At 51.4% G+C, this 14,740-nt stretch overlaps 1 protein-coding gene across 1 annotated transcript in view; it reads right to left on the bottom strand.

Annotated features, from left to right (window-relative positions):
• The window catches only part of VASH2 (vasohibin 2), a 37,891-nt gene that overhangs the window by 5,393 nt on the left and 17,758 nt on the right, over positions 1-14,740 (bottom strand). The window contains exons 6-7 of the mRNA XM_079939688.1: positions 12,197-12,578; positions 10,809-10,924 (exon numbers count right to left, since the gene is read on the bottom strand). Of these exons, the coding sequence (XP_079795814.1) occupies positions 10,809-10,924; positions 12,197-12,578 (498 nt within the window). The remainder of the gene's footprint in view (positions 1-10,808; positions 10,925-12,196; positions 12,579-14,740) is intronic.

Genomic DNA, 14,740 nt, shown 5'->3' with positions numbered 1-14,740 from the left:
CAGGGCAATGGTGTCCTCCAGCACATACATGCCCTAGAGATTAGCCATTCCCTATAAACAGAGCCACTGCCTCAGGCCTGGTAGAGTGGCTCCGGGGACAACTGCAAGAGCCATTCTTGAGTTGACGGTTAAAGGGAGCACGCTTTTGCTTGAGGATTCAAACTTAAACTTGTATTTCTGCCCTAGTCCTTGGCCAACTAATGTGGGGAGAACTAGGGATTTTGCAGACAAGCCAGGTTCACAGTCCATATGTATCTATATCTTGTTCATTTTGTCATAAAGCCTGAAAGAAGTCTGTTTTGTCTCCTTGCCTGGCGTGGTGCTGTCTTCACAAATAGCTAATACGAACTTTCTCCCTCAAGTGGACTCCCCTTACGTTAGCATCAGCCTAAGGCAAATGTGGTTAGAAAGGTAAATTACTCCCCCCCTCCGCAGTGTGCCCCACTTTTAGAAAATTCAGTAGTCAAAAATCCACTGGCCGGGCTTCCCTGGTGGCGCAGTGGTTAAGAATCCGCCTGCGAATGCGGGGGACACGGGTTCGAGCCCTGGTCCGGGAAGATCCCATATGCCGTGGAGCAGCTAAGCCCATGCGCCAGAACTGCCGAGCCTGTGCTCCAGAGACCGCGAGCCACAACTACTGAACCCACGTGCTGCAACTACTGAAGCCCGCGCGCCTAGAGCCCGTGCTCCGCAACAAGAGAAGCCAGTGCAGTGAGAAGCCCACGCACTGCAACGAAGAGTAGCCCCCGCTCGCCGCAACTAGAGAAAAGCCCACACGCAGTAACGAAGACCCAATGCAGCCAAAAATAAATAAAATAAATTTATTAAAAAAAAAATCCACTGGCCAAAGGATAAGCTTGAAGTACCCATGTGCATTCCTTGCTTTAGAAAAGGATTCAATAGGGATCATTCCCTATAGCAACTGAAATAATTTTCTACCATGGCAGCTCTTTAGATCTCCCGTTGCCTCTGAAAGTTTAGCAATCCCTTGTGCTTAACAAGAGAATCCCTTGCTCCACAGTCCTCGCAGCACCTACCAATTAGCTCACCCCAGTTTCTGAACCTTTCTTGCACATGCTTTCTTCCTGGCCTGGCATCTTCCTCAACACCAAGTCACACCTCTCCTCCTCCTGAGACTCGAAAGGTGCTGCCCTTCCTATATGAGAATAATGCTAGTAAGACCCTAGCTTCATATCATTTCTCAGGGGTTGGGATAACTCTGCACTGACCTATTTTCTCTCCCTCGGTCCTCTCACCAACAGCACCTGCTGGAAAGTCAGTGGCAGGACAGGCGACAGGGTAGGTCAAGGAGAGAACAAACCCTACCCACTCAGCCCTGTAACGAGGGCTTCCCTGGGGTCACTGCAGCGACAGGCCACAGGCACAAACCACATGCTTGCCACCTCCTCAGAAGCCACTTTTTGCCCACTCTCCTGGCTTCCTCCTTTTGGATCCCCTCAGCCCTGATGAACAGAATTTTCATATTTTTCGAACTTTCTGTGCCCTGAAAATTTCTCCCTTTACCTTTCCCATGTTCTGCTCTCAGCACCCTTGAAAACAGATGCACTTTAATGAGGGGCTCTTATGTGGGAATTCCCTGGCATCCCAGGGGTTAGGACTCAGCGCTCTCACTGCCAGGGGCCCGGGTTTGATCCCTGGGCAGGGAACTAAGATCCCATGAGCCGTGCGTGCGGTGTGACCAAAAATAAATAAATAAATAATTGGGGGCTCTTTGGCCTCCTTTTTCTAAACCTTTCCTTATCACTTCCACCAGTTCCCCACACCTTCCAGGTGCTGAGAAATCACCGTTATAAATAGCTTTTATTTATTAGGCACTTACTCTGGGCCAGGCATTGTTCTAAGCAGTTTACATGGGTGAATTCATTCTCACCATAACGTTATGGCGCTGACAGTGTTACTACCCATTTTACAGAGGAAGAAAGGGAGGCACTGAAAGTTAGGAAGCTTGCTCAAAGCAAAGTCGTGTGCTTATTAGCAAGTGGTGGAAACCAGAGTTCTTCCCCAGAATCTAGAGCCCATGCGCTTGACCAAGATGCAAACTGACCCCCATCCCCACGCAAGTATCCTCCCAAGCATCTGAAGATGACATCAGGCCACTCCTGCCTCTGCACCTTGGCTTTTGGAATGCCTCCTGCTTGTCTTCTTGTCATCCTTTCAAGAACCAGCCCAGATGCCACTTCTCCCCTGCAGTATTTTCTAACTTCCTCTCCCCACAGCACACTGCTCCTTGCTCTGTACGCACTGGTGTTTCCTTTTGTACATCTGCTAAAGAATCTCGAAGGCTCATAATCCTTGTGCCTGCCTCAGAGACTGCAAACAACTTCAGAGCAGGGATCAAGTGAATTCATCTGTGAATCCCCACTGTTGCACCTGTACCTCTGGATACATTTTTTTGTCTAGTTCTGACTAACGTGTAAACAGCTGATAGGACTTCATTCTGTTACGTTTGTCATGGGATATTTTTATTTTAACAAAGTCCTAAGCCAGGAATTCAAGCCACCATGACACCATTCGAAGAATTAACAAGTAGGAAGAATTTTTTTTTTTTCTGCGTAAGAGAGGCTTTACCTTATCTCCGAAAGCTATTTGGGGAACCTGCCTACTTGTACAGCTGAATGTGGTTCTGTGACGACAGACAGCTTGGGGGCTTCCAATGGAAAGGGACTAAGCTGTCTCCTTCCTCTGTATCTCCACCCCTCCCACCTCCCCGCAAGAGCCCAGAACCCAGAAGAGGGAAAAAAAAAAAGGTTAACACTGGCAGAAAATGAGTTAAACTGAGATTCCTAGTGACCCATCCGTAAGGTGAAACCCTTTTCTTTCTCAGCAACACTGGTTACAATTTCCTGGCCTGGCGAAGGGCAGAAGTGGGTTATCACAGCATGCCACCTGCCCGTGGACCTAGCCAGAAATACTGTTCAGTCCTTGCCAGCTCATGTCAGGGCCAGAGCTGGGGGAGCTATTGAGTGTGGAGAGGCCTCTTCCAAGTACTCCCCTGGCTATAATTAGAATATTGCAAGGGGGGGTTATCTTTAAGAAACACAAGCACCAGGATAATGATTCAGCCGGGTCTGCGCTTGCCCAGAACCTCGCATCAGATCCAGGGTTATTATTTTAGAACAATATATTTCTCCAAACCCCTCCCCAGTCCAAACAAGGAAAAGAAATCAAAGGATTCTCCTCTGGAAAGCTCTCGGGCACCTTCTACTTTAGGGGAAGCGGGGTAGGGACTTCAGGTTTCCTTTGATGCACTTTGTGGATGGAAAAGGGGGCGCTCCTCTCCGAGCACAAATGGAAAATCCCAGCCCCAACTGTATCCAGGGTGAACCAGGGTGACGGCTTGATGGCCTGGTCCCAGGTCCACCCTCAGCCCCACCCTCAGGCCTGCATCCCAGGAGTCAGCCGCAGCGGAGTTGTGCAGGTGGGCTGGGGAGGACAGGGCAACTGTTCCACGGAGAAGGTATTCTGTGAGACGTGCCACTGCTATTCACCACACACAACCTAGTGTTCGCTAACTACACCTCGACAGTTCGGGCAGAGGGAACTGTCTCCAGGTGGCACATCGTGTCTTCCTCAGGGACGAGGAAGAGCTCGGCTAGATTGGATGTTGGTGTTGAAGCCGCCAAGAAGCATCAGAACCAGAAAGTGATGGCAGCACGTTGGGGACAGAAGCGGGGACAACATCATATCCTGGGGCTGAATGAGTTGGCGTGCGTCTGTGTGACACTGGCTTTCGGGAAAGAGGCAGTAAGTGGAGGAAAAGCCTACAGCGTTTTCCCTAAAACCACCCAGTCCCCTTTCTGTCCCTCCGACTAAGGGCCGTGTCTGGGGCATCTCCTCTCCTCACATCCCAACTCCCCAGCCCCCAAGCTGTTACTGGGTAGGGTGGGTCAGAGGGCCTGAGTGGCAGCCGGACAGCAGGGCTCCTGAAACTTGCTTGCTACTTACTCATTCACAAGAATTTATTAAGCAGCACCTTGTGCCAAGCACCTTGCAAGTCTTGGGGTTACCAAGACAGATGGCAGCTCAGTGGAGCCACCATCCACTCCCCTTTCTTCCAATGGAAATTTACCTCTTGCTTCTCCCCTACGAGTGTGAGATACTGATTCAGGGACAGGGCCCAGCTCTGTCCAGTTCAGGGCCGCCTGATGGGGACGCACAGACCACCAGTCGGGCTGCTCATGCTTCTTGCTCCTGTTTCCCCTGAGGTCACAGCCCCTCAGGGTGGGGGTGCACGTGCCCGTGTTCACACACACCGTCCTCACACACCACACGCTCGCAAGGACCAGCTGAGCTGTGATCCTTGTGGTCTCTGGATTCGAGAAGGGGATACAGGTAAAGGAGCAATGTTAATCTCTCGGTCCTCAGCGTTAAGGGTGTGGAACGGACTAAATCAGGGATGGTGTTGGCCCCGCATTCACAAGCTCAGGGAGACCCCAGGCCCTCCTCTCTGGTCTAGTCTGGCAGCAGTCAGGGCAGGCCAGGGCCTGATTTAGGACTCATGGCCCATGTGGGTACGCCTCAGGCACGAACGCTGGGTGGTTCCCGCCCACCTGTCACCTTCATTCAAAGCCTACTCCTTGCTCACATTCCTTACTTCCCAGGACCGCAGGCACCACTGCTGGCAGCTGACAGGGCAGACAGCTGAGGCTGCTATGTGAACAGACAGGCTTGAGGCGAGAGAGATGTGGCTCTGAAAAGATCCTCCAGCCCTTTGCCCCTTCTTCCAAGCCCTCCCCGGCCAGGAGCTCTGGCCAGAGACCAAGAGCCATGGGCCACTGAGATTCCAGGGCACAGCTTCCAGGCTCTGATCTCACCTCCCCTTTCCATGGCAGAGAACCCCTGTAGGAACCCCAACCGGGCATGACTGTTTCCATCCTCAGCTCTGGAGGCTCCTGACCCACTCTGCCAGAGGCAGTCTTTCCTGATAAGGCCCATCACTCCATCTTGGTTTCCTCAAGCATCCCCGGGGACCCTGGACCACATGAAATCCCCTGGGGAACGAAGCAGGGCGGGCCTCTGAGTTGGAGACTACCTTCTCTGGGCTCCTGGAAAGAAACCCCACATCATCGTGGAGGCTTTACTTCTCCCTCCATAACCTTCCTAGTTTTCTCTCCCTCTTTGTGCCCCTGCTATGTTCCATGTGAAGGCAATTTTCCCCTTTCCCTCCTTGGGGAGATTTTCTCATTTGGGGTCTATAGAGAATGACTTCTTGGGCCCCATTCAAAATATCTTCGATGTGATTAGATCATGGAATCAAACTGCTTCTCCTATGACTACATTATGACTTCATTTAGAAGTGACTTGAGGGCCTCACTCAACCAGTTGCCTGGAGGCATCTTCATGAGCCTGGTGATAGAACAGAGAAGGAATTCCCTCATCCAGCTGTGGCCCAGCAGTGGAAGGAGAACTCTCACAGGGGTGAGTAACCTCTGCGACCCTGAGGGTCTCCAGCAGGGTGAGTAAAGCCCACTGGAGGCACGAAGTGCCCTCGAGACAGATGACAAAGAAGGGAAATCAAAGAGAAAGAAAAAAAACATTGTGAACAGCAAAGAAGAGAGCAGAGACAGAGGGGAAGAAAGGAGGCAGAGCGGGGGAGAAGAGAAAGATGGTCTTGTGGGTCCTGAGGGACTCTTGCCCCAGTTCAGAAGAACGCTCCTCGGGGTCACTCCGGTTGGTAGGAGCTGCCTTCATGCGAACACAGGCAGCCCAGCCAGAAAACCACTGTCCACTCACCCCCACTCCCCGGGGTTCAGGCTACAGTCAGCAGGCCAAGAGCTGTGGACTGTCAGAGACGGAAAGGACCCCAGGGAGCATCTGGGGTTCTCAGTGGAAGCATTTTGGGTGGAATGGTTCTTTACGGGGGAGGATGGTCCATAGCTTTGCAGGGCATTTACCATCTTGGCTCCCAGGCCCTAATGGGAGCATTATCACTGTTGATAAGCAAAACCCTCCCCTCCCACTGCACTTCTAACCCTTTTCCCCCAGGGGGCGCCCTGGCTCCTGTTGAGAACCTCTGTGAACACCCCTCAGTGAAGAGCTAAGCGGGGACTGAGGCCCAGAGTTGTAGAGGAGTTGATTCAAGTTCGCAAAAGGCCTTTTACACCTAGATCTAACCTCCATCTCCCTGACTCTGTAAGAACTTCAGGAAACAACCTGGCTGTTCCGTGTGGACGCTTCTCTAAACACTCCTAGAGGAGCAGCAGGTACGAGAAAGGACTCGTGGGTGGAGGGGTGGAGGGGTCCCTGTTTCTCTCTTGAAACGCTGTCTCAGCTGACACTAAGGTAGTCACTGCTACTTGCCCTCCTCCCACTCAGCTGACTCTCTGTCAACCCAGTGACATTGATCCTCCTTCCTAGAAGGATTATTCAGACATGTGCAAAAAGGGAGAGGAATGCAGGGCTGGAAGTAGCTCCAGCTGCAGGGAGGTGGTGGCTGAGGATATAAAGTCACTAAAATTATCCACGCACAGACAGGGGCTGGGGCCCCACAGCTGATGGGCCTCTCGCCTGTTATGGTAATTTTCCACCCTTTGGGCCACTCCCCGGCCTCACTGTGGCACCCAACACATTTAGAAATGACTTGATGGCCGTAGGTGATGCTGAAATAATAACACAGTGAGAATCACCAAACCCTTGCTAATCCTGACCATGCTACAGTAGGATGCCCAGAGTTGGATGGAGTTATGGGGTCATAATCAAATTGATCACTTTCTCATTTCCTAGCCAAAAGCAAGATTACCTGGAGAAAAGCCTGCTTGGTGAAGGCCATGGGTAGAAGCTGAGAAGCTGCTTTTCTCCAGACACACCTCTAGGAACCAGGCTGTCCTGGATTCTAGTCTGTTGCAATGGCGGAGGCTGGGAGCCGGAGAGGGATGGAGGGACCCGGTGCTCAGTTCTTCCCGTGGTCCCCACCTCTCACAGTCTTCATTTTACTCTCATCTCCTGCATCTCTCTTCCCTCTCTTCCGACACATGGTGGCCCCTGTCATCCCTCACCCAGCCCTGCAACCCACAAGTCAGGGTTTAGGAGGAACCGGGGAGAGACTCTTCCCTCGTAACTCCTCCATCCACTGTGAAACTTCAGCCAAGATATTTGCCCTCTAGATTCCTCTCCTGACCTCCAAACACTAGGAGAAAAGAAGCGGCAGGGGCTTCCACCACCAAGAATAACCGTGGTCTTACTGGATTTGCTCACATCAAATTGTCCACAGGAACCCACAAGCCACCTGGGTTCCCTTGATGGGCAAACAACCAAGGCCACCTGGCCCTAACTGGGAAAAAAAAAATCCCCATATTCTGACCTTGGGAGGAGTTTATGAAGGAAGACTCCTGGGAACCAGTGCTCTGCCCAGAAGAAGGGGCTGCGGAGAAGGGTCATGAGTCCAAGGGATTCAGAGGCTGCCTGTAGCCACTCTTCACCTTTTTGGGAAAGTTTACATTTTCACTGAACCATGAGCCGCCACCTGTGTCCTCCTGGGCCCTGCTCGGCTACAGCTGGGACCGATTCAGGGCATGAAGGAGGCTGGTGGAATTGAATCTCAAGTCCCTGCACGTCTTTCTTCCTGACCCCTTCCCAGGCCCACTCCCACGCCTCAGGAGGGTGGGCCCTGACACTAGAGGGTGGCTTTGCACTCACACCCTAGGCAGTCTAACAGCCGTCCTCTGCAGGCACCGGTGTGCTTGCGTGCCTTGGCTGCACGACAAAGTAGCTGCAGGTCAGAGCAGGGGCATGGCCTGGGGGGTGACTGAGAACAAGATTTCTCTATCTGGCCCACAGGAGAAAGACCAGTTGGGTTCCTCCCAGAGTGACTTCAGTGGGGCCCAACCATGGGTCCAGGCCCTGGTCACACCCTCTAACCTCACCCCAGCAACCTCATTATCCAGAGGCCCAGGCAGGACCAGGCAGGGCTGAGCCCCTGAACCACACTCAATGGCCTCATCCGCCCCTCTCAGCGGACGTAAGACCTTCATCTTGACGTTCTGGGTTTTTTTTTTTAAGTCAATCTCCAAATCAGTTCTCCCACATTGATTGATCACACGGTGGCTCTCCAGGTGTGGTCCCTGGACCGGAGCATCAGTATCACCAGGGAACTTGTGAGAAGGGCACCTTCTCAGGCCCCACCCAGATCTGCTGAATCAGGAAGGCTGGGGGCGGGGCCTGGAAACCTGTTTGAACAAGCCCTCCGGGTGGTTCTAGGTTTGCTCAAGCTTGAGAACCGGGTTATAGGATCCTTCTGTCTCTCCTCAGATGGGCCCTGTGTGCAGCCCTTTCTTCACCCTGTACTGATAACCCACCTCCTCACTCCCACCAGGTGAGTCGGCCTCCTGCCCCAGCAGGATCAAAGCCGTCCGACTAAAGTCGTCAACTTCTACTTCCTCATCCCCCGTTTAAACCCTCCCTCTTCCCCACTGCTTTCTGCGGGCACAGGCGTACGCCTCCACACTCCTGACCCTTTCTCTCGCCCTCTGTTTCTTCCACATCTACTACGCTGGGTCTTCTTCCTCTGGCCCACTCAGGACCTTGACATCACTTCCTTTTTCTCTTTTCTCTCCCTTCTTTCCTTGCAAATGTATCCAGCTGTTGTTTCAGCTGTCACTTCTGAGGGGATGGCTCTAAAAGCATGATCTCTCTTTCCCAACATCCTCCAACTCCAGATCTGCATTTTCAGCAACTTCTACAACAAACACCCCGCTCCCTGGGTGCCTAAGAAGTACCTCAAAGTCCACAGTCCAAACTCAAATTCACCTTCTTACCCCACTCAAACCACCACCATCACCAGCAGCTTGTCATCCTGACTTTTGTCTCTACAATCAGTTTCTAAGATCTTATTGGCTTTACCATCCCTGGGCGATCACAGTAACTTTTTCTGGTTAAAAACTTAGTATATTTTGGACCGCAAAGTTCCTGTGGATCCAAGTAAAATGACTTGGACAGGAATCGCCTTAGAAACCAACGGCTGCCATTCTGTGCATAAATCCGTCAGGTAGAATGCCTAGGGTTTCATGTACCCTGAACGCCAGGGTCTCAAGGGGAGAGAAAGACTTTATGCACTGCTCAACGTTTGCTGAAGAGTGGGAGCCCCTCAGGAAAGGACTCAGGCCTCCACGGGCAGAAAGATAATCTATCAGATTAAAGGGCCCCCTTCCCTGCTTCAGGAGCCACCAGATTCCCATTTCTGGGTCACTCACTCTATGCCAAATGACCCTCTCGGAAGGGCTTACATGTCCATAGTCCTGTGAGACAACTGCTACTTTGTTCAGGGACAGCAATGAATGGATGTTAGAATCAGAGAGGAGGAGACACAGGGTTAGGGTCAGGGTCAAGGGTACTCGTCGGTATCAGGGTCAGAGGCCATGTATGAAAGGCTTGAAGCCATCTTGCTCCCTGAAAGGACACACCTATGTTGAAACCACCCTGACTGACCTTCAGCTACAGGAGGAGCACCTGACCCTCCTGCTTTGTCCTTCCTCCCCTTTCAAACCCTGGGTTGCAGTCATTTTGCCCAAGGCCTCCCTGGCTGTCGATGCTGAAGCCTGGGATTGGCAGTGGGAGGTGGAGGGGAGACGAACAGGAAACCTTCCTCAGAACTGACAATACGTGGTCCTGTCCTATTCTTCCAAAAACAGAACCGATGCTCCCTCCCCCGCCACCTTCCCAGAGTCAAGAGACCTGGGTTCTAGCCCCAGTGCCATCACTGGCCAGCTACACGACACAGCAAAAGATGACAAACCTTTTTTGTGCTCTGGCTGCTTCATCTAAAAAGGAAAACCGTGAAACTCTCCCTTCTCCCTCTACAGAACTGATGTGGCAGTAACATGCTTGCATACAGCAGTTCACCATTAACAAATCGCTCTCATTACGTCTTCTAACTTGATCCTTACGGTACCTTGTGATACAGGCAAGAAAAGCATTTTTATCCTCTTTGACGGATGAGGAAACTCAGGCTTCCAAAGGATTTTCCCAGGCTGCAAGGTTAATAGGCAGCAGAGCCGGGGCCCAAGCTTGACCTCTGTGCCCTGTACCACTCGGTCCCCTGCACGGTGAGAACCCATGTGACAGACACAGCGTGCTGCTGCTATTAATCAAGGTAGTCGTTTTTCCCAGTGTAATTATGACCCACATATTTGCCAGTGGACTATCGCTGGTTACTTTGGGTAGCCTCAGCATCTCCAATCCATCACTTAAGTGGGTCATTTTGAACTAAGATGCAGGTGTGAAATCACTAGCTTCAGGGCTAAACCAGGGGAGGATACAGTCAACCAGGGAAGAGGATGAGCCTAGTGCTATTTCTGATGCCACCATCCATGGAGGGCGATCACGCTTTCTGCTGGGCACAGAAGGCTAAGGTTTTAGGCAAGTTCATCACTTCTAACAATCTCATTTTTGGGGTGAGAGAACTTGAGCCCAGAAAGGCTGCATGACATGCCTAAGGCCCCATAGCTCCTTAAGCAGCTGAGCTGGCTCCAGACATGGGTTTCCTAACTCTAAGGCCAATGCTCCTTCCATGCTGCCGGGATTTCGCACTGTTTCTCCATCTCACACCAGCTGGGGCTTATCCCTCCAACTGTGTCTCCATCTGACAGCCAGGAGGATAAGAGCACTGTGGGTGATGTGCATGGTGGATCCTTTTCCATAAGAGATGTCCACCGAACGAGGGGCAGATCTCTTGGAGATCACCATTTGTTTCAAATGCCGAGCCCAGGACACAACTTCATCCCCAAGGGCCAGGACAACCTCCCAAACGTGTGTGTTGGGCCTTAATTTGGGGAAGAGGAAATACTACTCACGACTTGTCTCGCCTGCCGAGCCGTCTTGGGGGGCTCGCCTGCCTCCGTCGGGGGGACAGTGATTTTCCCCGGCTTCTCGCTTGGGTTGGAGAGTGGGCACTTGCAGGTTTCAGGAGCTGGAGGAGATACGAGGAGTTACCACGCTGCTTCCTAACAGCCCCGCCCTCGCGACTTCCTACAGCCCAGCATCTCAACCCCTGCCCATTCATGATCCGGGGGTTTAGAAAGCCCTGAGCTGGAGGCCTCCTCCTGACACACAGATGTGCTTCTCTCATGCTGCACTGACAAGAAGCAGAGGTACCACTTCCCAGAGGATGACGGGATTACGCTTGTGCCCCTTTCCCCACGGCAGAGAGAGGAGCAGAGCCCCATGTCTCAGCCTCCTGGGGCTGTTTGGTTGCTCAGAAAATTCCCCTCTCGCGAAGGCAAAGTCCCATCCATGTTGCCCCAGAAGCCAGCTTGTTCCTTTTCTGACCCGCCCACCCCGCACGCATGCGCAGAGTGGGTCCAGCTGATCCAGGATCTCCATTACAGGTGCTGCCAAGTGAAGTCCCCGGGCGCTAAACACAACCAAGCCTGAATTCGGCATAATCCCTCGCCCCTGCGGGTCTCAGCATACACACAGGCTTTCTCTCTCAGTGATTCCACGAGCTCTGGAGGAGCAGGGACAAACAGGCATCCTGTCACCTTGGAAGTGACATGGTAGAAGGAAGAAGGGCTTATGAGTGTAGTTTATATAAAGCCAGTAGAACGCAGGAAGAAGGGCTTATGAGTGTAGTTTATATAAAGCCAGCAGAGCGCATGCTCCTTTGTTTGCTTTTGTGACTCCAGGTCAGAATTTTATGCCAAAGGGCTTTGCAACTTACAAAGCAAAGCAGAGAGAAAACACGACTCTGAACTAGATTATACAGCAAGGTGACCCACTCATCCTGGCTTGCCTGAGACTTTCTTGGCTTTAAGTACTGAAAATCTCATTTCCTCAGAAACCCCTCAGTTTCAGGGAAACTGAGATGACTGGCCACTCCTACTATAAAGACAAAACAGAATAAAACAAAACTAGAGCCTTAGTATAAAATGACTAACATTTTAGATTGACTCAGAGAAGGAACTGCAGGCCAAGACTCTGCTTCAGCTACAACACCTAAATTGAACTTAGCTCTAGTTTTTAAAGTAGTAAATGCAAAGAGACTTAAATTGTCCATGTCAAAAATTGAATGATATTTTTTTAACAGGGTGCCTACTAAGCAAGATAACCTCAAGAAACTTTTGACCATCTCAGAAACACAGGGCACGTGGCAATAGAGAAAGAGAGAGGGAGGGAGGGAGAGAGAGGGAGAGAACGAGGAAAGAACTCTCTTGCATTGCTCATTTGCCTCCCCTGCACCTACCTTCATTCTCATGTCCCTGGCATATTTCTCCAGCTCCTTCCTTATGTCAGCCCTCAACATCTTTGAGACATTGAGGACCAGCTGCTTCCACTCGATGGGCTGGAAGCTATGAGGCTCATGGGGGACATACAACCCAATCTTGACCTTCTTGACTGTGTGCAGATATTTCTTGTAAGAGTCTTCAAAGTCAAAGATGAGGTCACTCAGAGTCCGAAAGGTCAATGGCTTGTCCATCAGCTCGGCCCTCCGGCTCATGCCCAGTGAGCCGTAGCGGCCATTGCAGTAAATCCCCAGCACAACGTGGTGAAAGTAGTTTCCTGAGAAGTAGGTTTTAAAGCTGATGGGGAATCGCTCGATGGAAGGCTGTCCATTGGTTAAGTATCTTAGAGAATCTGAGTCAAGGAAGAGAAAGGAGGCTTGAAGACACCAGAACTTGGACTCCCAGGAAAGGAAGGTAGCCCATACGCTCAGTGGGTCCACCCCTCTGCCTCTGAGCAGGCCCAGGCCTGACCTTTCCAGACCAATCGTCTTATAAAGGATTCACTGGATATCTTTGAGTACCCGCTACATGGTGCATACCAAACCAAATTAATATGGGACAAAAAGGGAAGACTTGCCATCTTCTTTAGTAAATAAATAAATGCAAACAAAACCATTAACAACATACTTTATCCTCCCTTGGTGCTCTACAGGGGATGATAAGCTATTAAAAGTTGGTTTCTGCCATTGGAATGATGTTCTCAGTCGTTAATTCTGGCTGGAGTATGTGGGACAGACCAGGAATTGGAGGCCTCTGCAATGGTGCTGGGAGAAATGACAACCAGAGCCCAGGCAAGGCAGTGGAGATGTAAGACACAGACCAACTGACAGGATGGGAAGGGACAGAATGGTGTCAGAATGGGTCACATCTGCGCCTTGTCTGCTCCTCTCATTGGCCCCAGCATACCCATGCCGGTAGCCTTGGGTACCACAGAGAGCTGCCTGCAGCATCCGAACCTCAGGCTCCCTTCAGCCCCCAACCCAGCTGGTGTCACAGCTCGGCTCTCTCCACGTGTTGGCCCGTCTGGATTGAGCCACCCAGCCTCTTACCATTAACTCGGTTTGGGCCCAGCAACCCCACATGGTGCAGCTTCAAGTAACTACCCCCACTGACTCCACACGCTGCAGCGACGGACAGGAGGCACCACAACCTCAAGTCCACCTCAAAGTTTCTGCACAGCCCTGGCGTGGCCGTGGAGACTCAAAGACCCAACTCCTCTGGAAGTTCAAATACACCCTGCTGAAGACCGTTGGTGTCTCCGGACCTTTTCTAAGGGAAATAACAATCCAGGCTCTTAACATGGTGGCTCGTGCGTGGTGAGTGCTCAGTAAGCGGGTACCATTCTCCACTCTCTGAGAACTTGTCTTCACCATTTCTTGCCCCTGCTCCAATTTACCTTCCACACAGTGGCCAGAATGATCTATTGAAGCTAAAATTTGGTACATGTCACTCTTCTGCCTAAGTTTTCAGTGTCTCTCATCTTCTCCAGGACTTGGTCCAAATCCCTCAGCAAAGTCCTGCCATGATTCAGCCCCTGCTCGTCATCCCTTTGTACGGTCTCATCTCCCCCACACTCTGGGCTCACACACTGACCCACAGTTGACCCATGACTTTTTTTTTTTTTTTTGCCTGCAGTGCCGCTTGCAGGATCTTAGTTCCCCACCCAGGAATTGAACCCGCACCCTCAGCAGTGAAAGCGCGGAGTCCTAACCACTAGACCTCCAGGGAACTCCCGACGTGTGACATTTTTGAAGGATACACCCTGAGACCATGAAGAACCCAAAGATCTGTGCCCACTGCCCTCAGCACATACTCCCCCAGAATATGAAGTCAAATATAACTGAATATTTTAAATGACATTTACATTACAAGGCCATGAGACCAAAGTGACCTATGAAACTTTCAAAAACAAGCTACTAAACCCACTGTATATGACCTCATGTCTCCATCGTCGTATAACTTCTTTTATGGCTTCACTCACACATCAGTCTTATATTGTGGGGGATTTAAACCTGGCAGAGATCTTTGGGGTATCCTAAGAATCATGAGCGATAAGGATGCTATTGGGGGTTTCCCTGGTGGTGCAGTGGTTAAGAATCCGCCTGCCAATGCAGGGGACACGGGTTCAAGCCCTGGTCCCGGAAGATCCCACATGCCGCAGAGCAACTAAACCCGTGCGTCACAACTACTGAGCCTGTGTATCACAACTACTGAAGCCCGCGCGCCTAAAGCCCGTGCTCTGCAACAAGAGAAGCCACCACAATGAGAAGCCCGCGCACCACAACGAAGAGCAGCCCCTGCTCGCCGCAACTAGAGAAAGCCCGCGCACAGCAACGAAGACCCAACACAGCCAAAAATAATTAAATAAATTTATTTTTTTAAAAAGGATGTTATTGGGCTTACTCTCTTTACACAGGCTGCGCTCTGACTGGAACAGCCTCACTTCCTGGGTGTGATACCTTCCCTGACCTTCCTCAGTGTGCGTTGTCTCCCACACCCCCTGC

Source organism: Stenella coeruleoalba (assembly GCF_951394435.1).
Source record: "Stenella coeruleoalba genome assembly, chromosome: 1".
NCBI classification, from domain to species: Eukaryota; Metazoa; Chordata; class Mammalia; order Artiodactyla; family Delphinidae; genus Stenella; species Stenella coeruleoalba.
The sequence above is the reverse complement of the archived record's forward strand: the minus strand, read 5'-3'. Positions and strand labels throughout refer to the sequence as shown.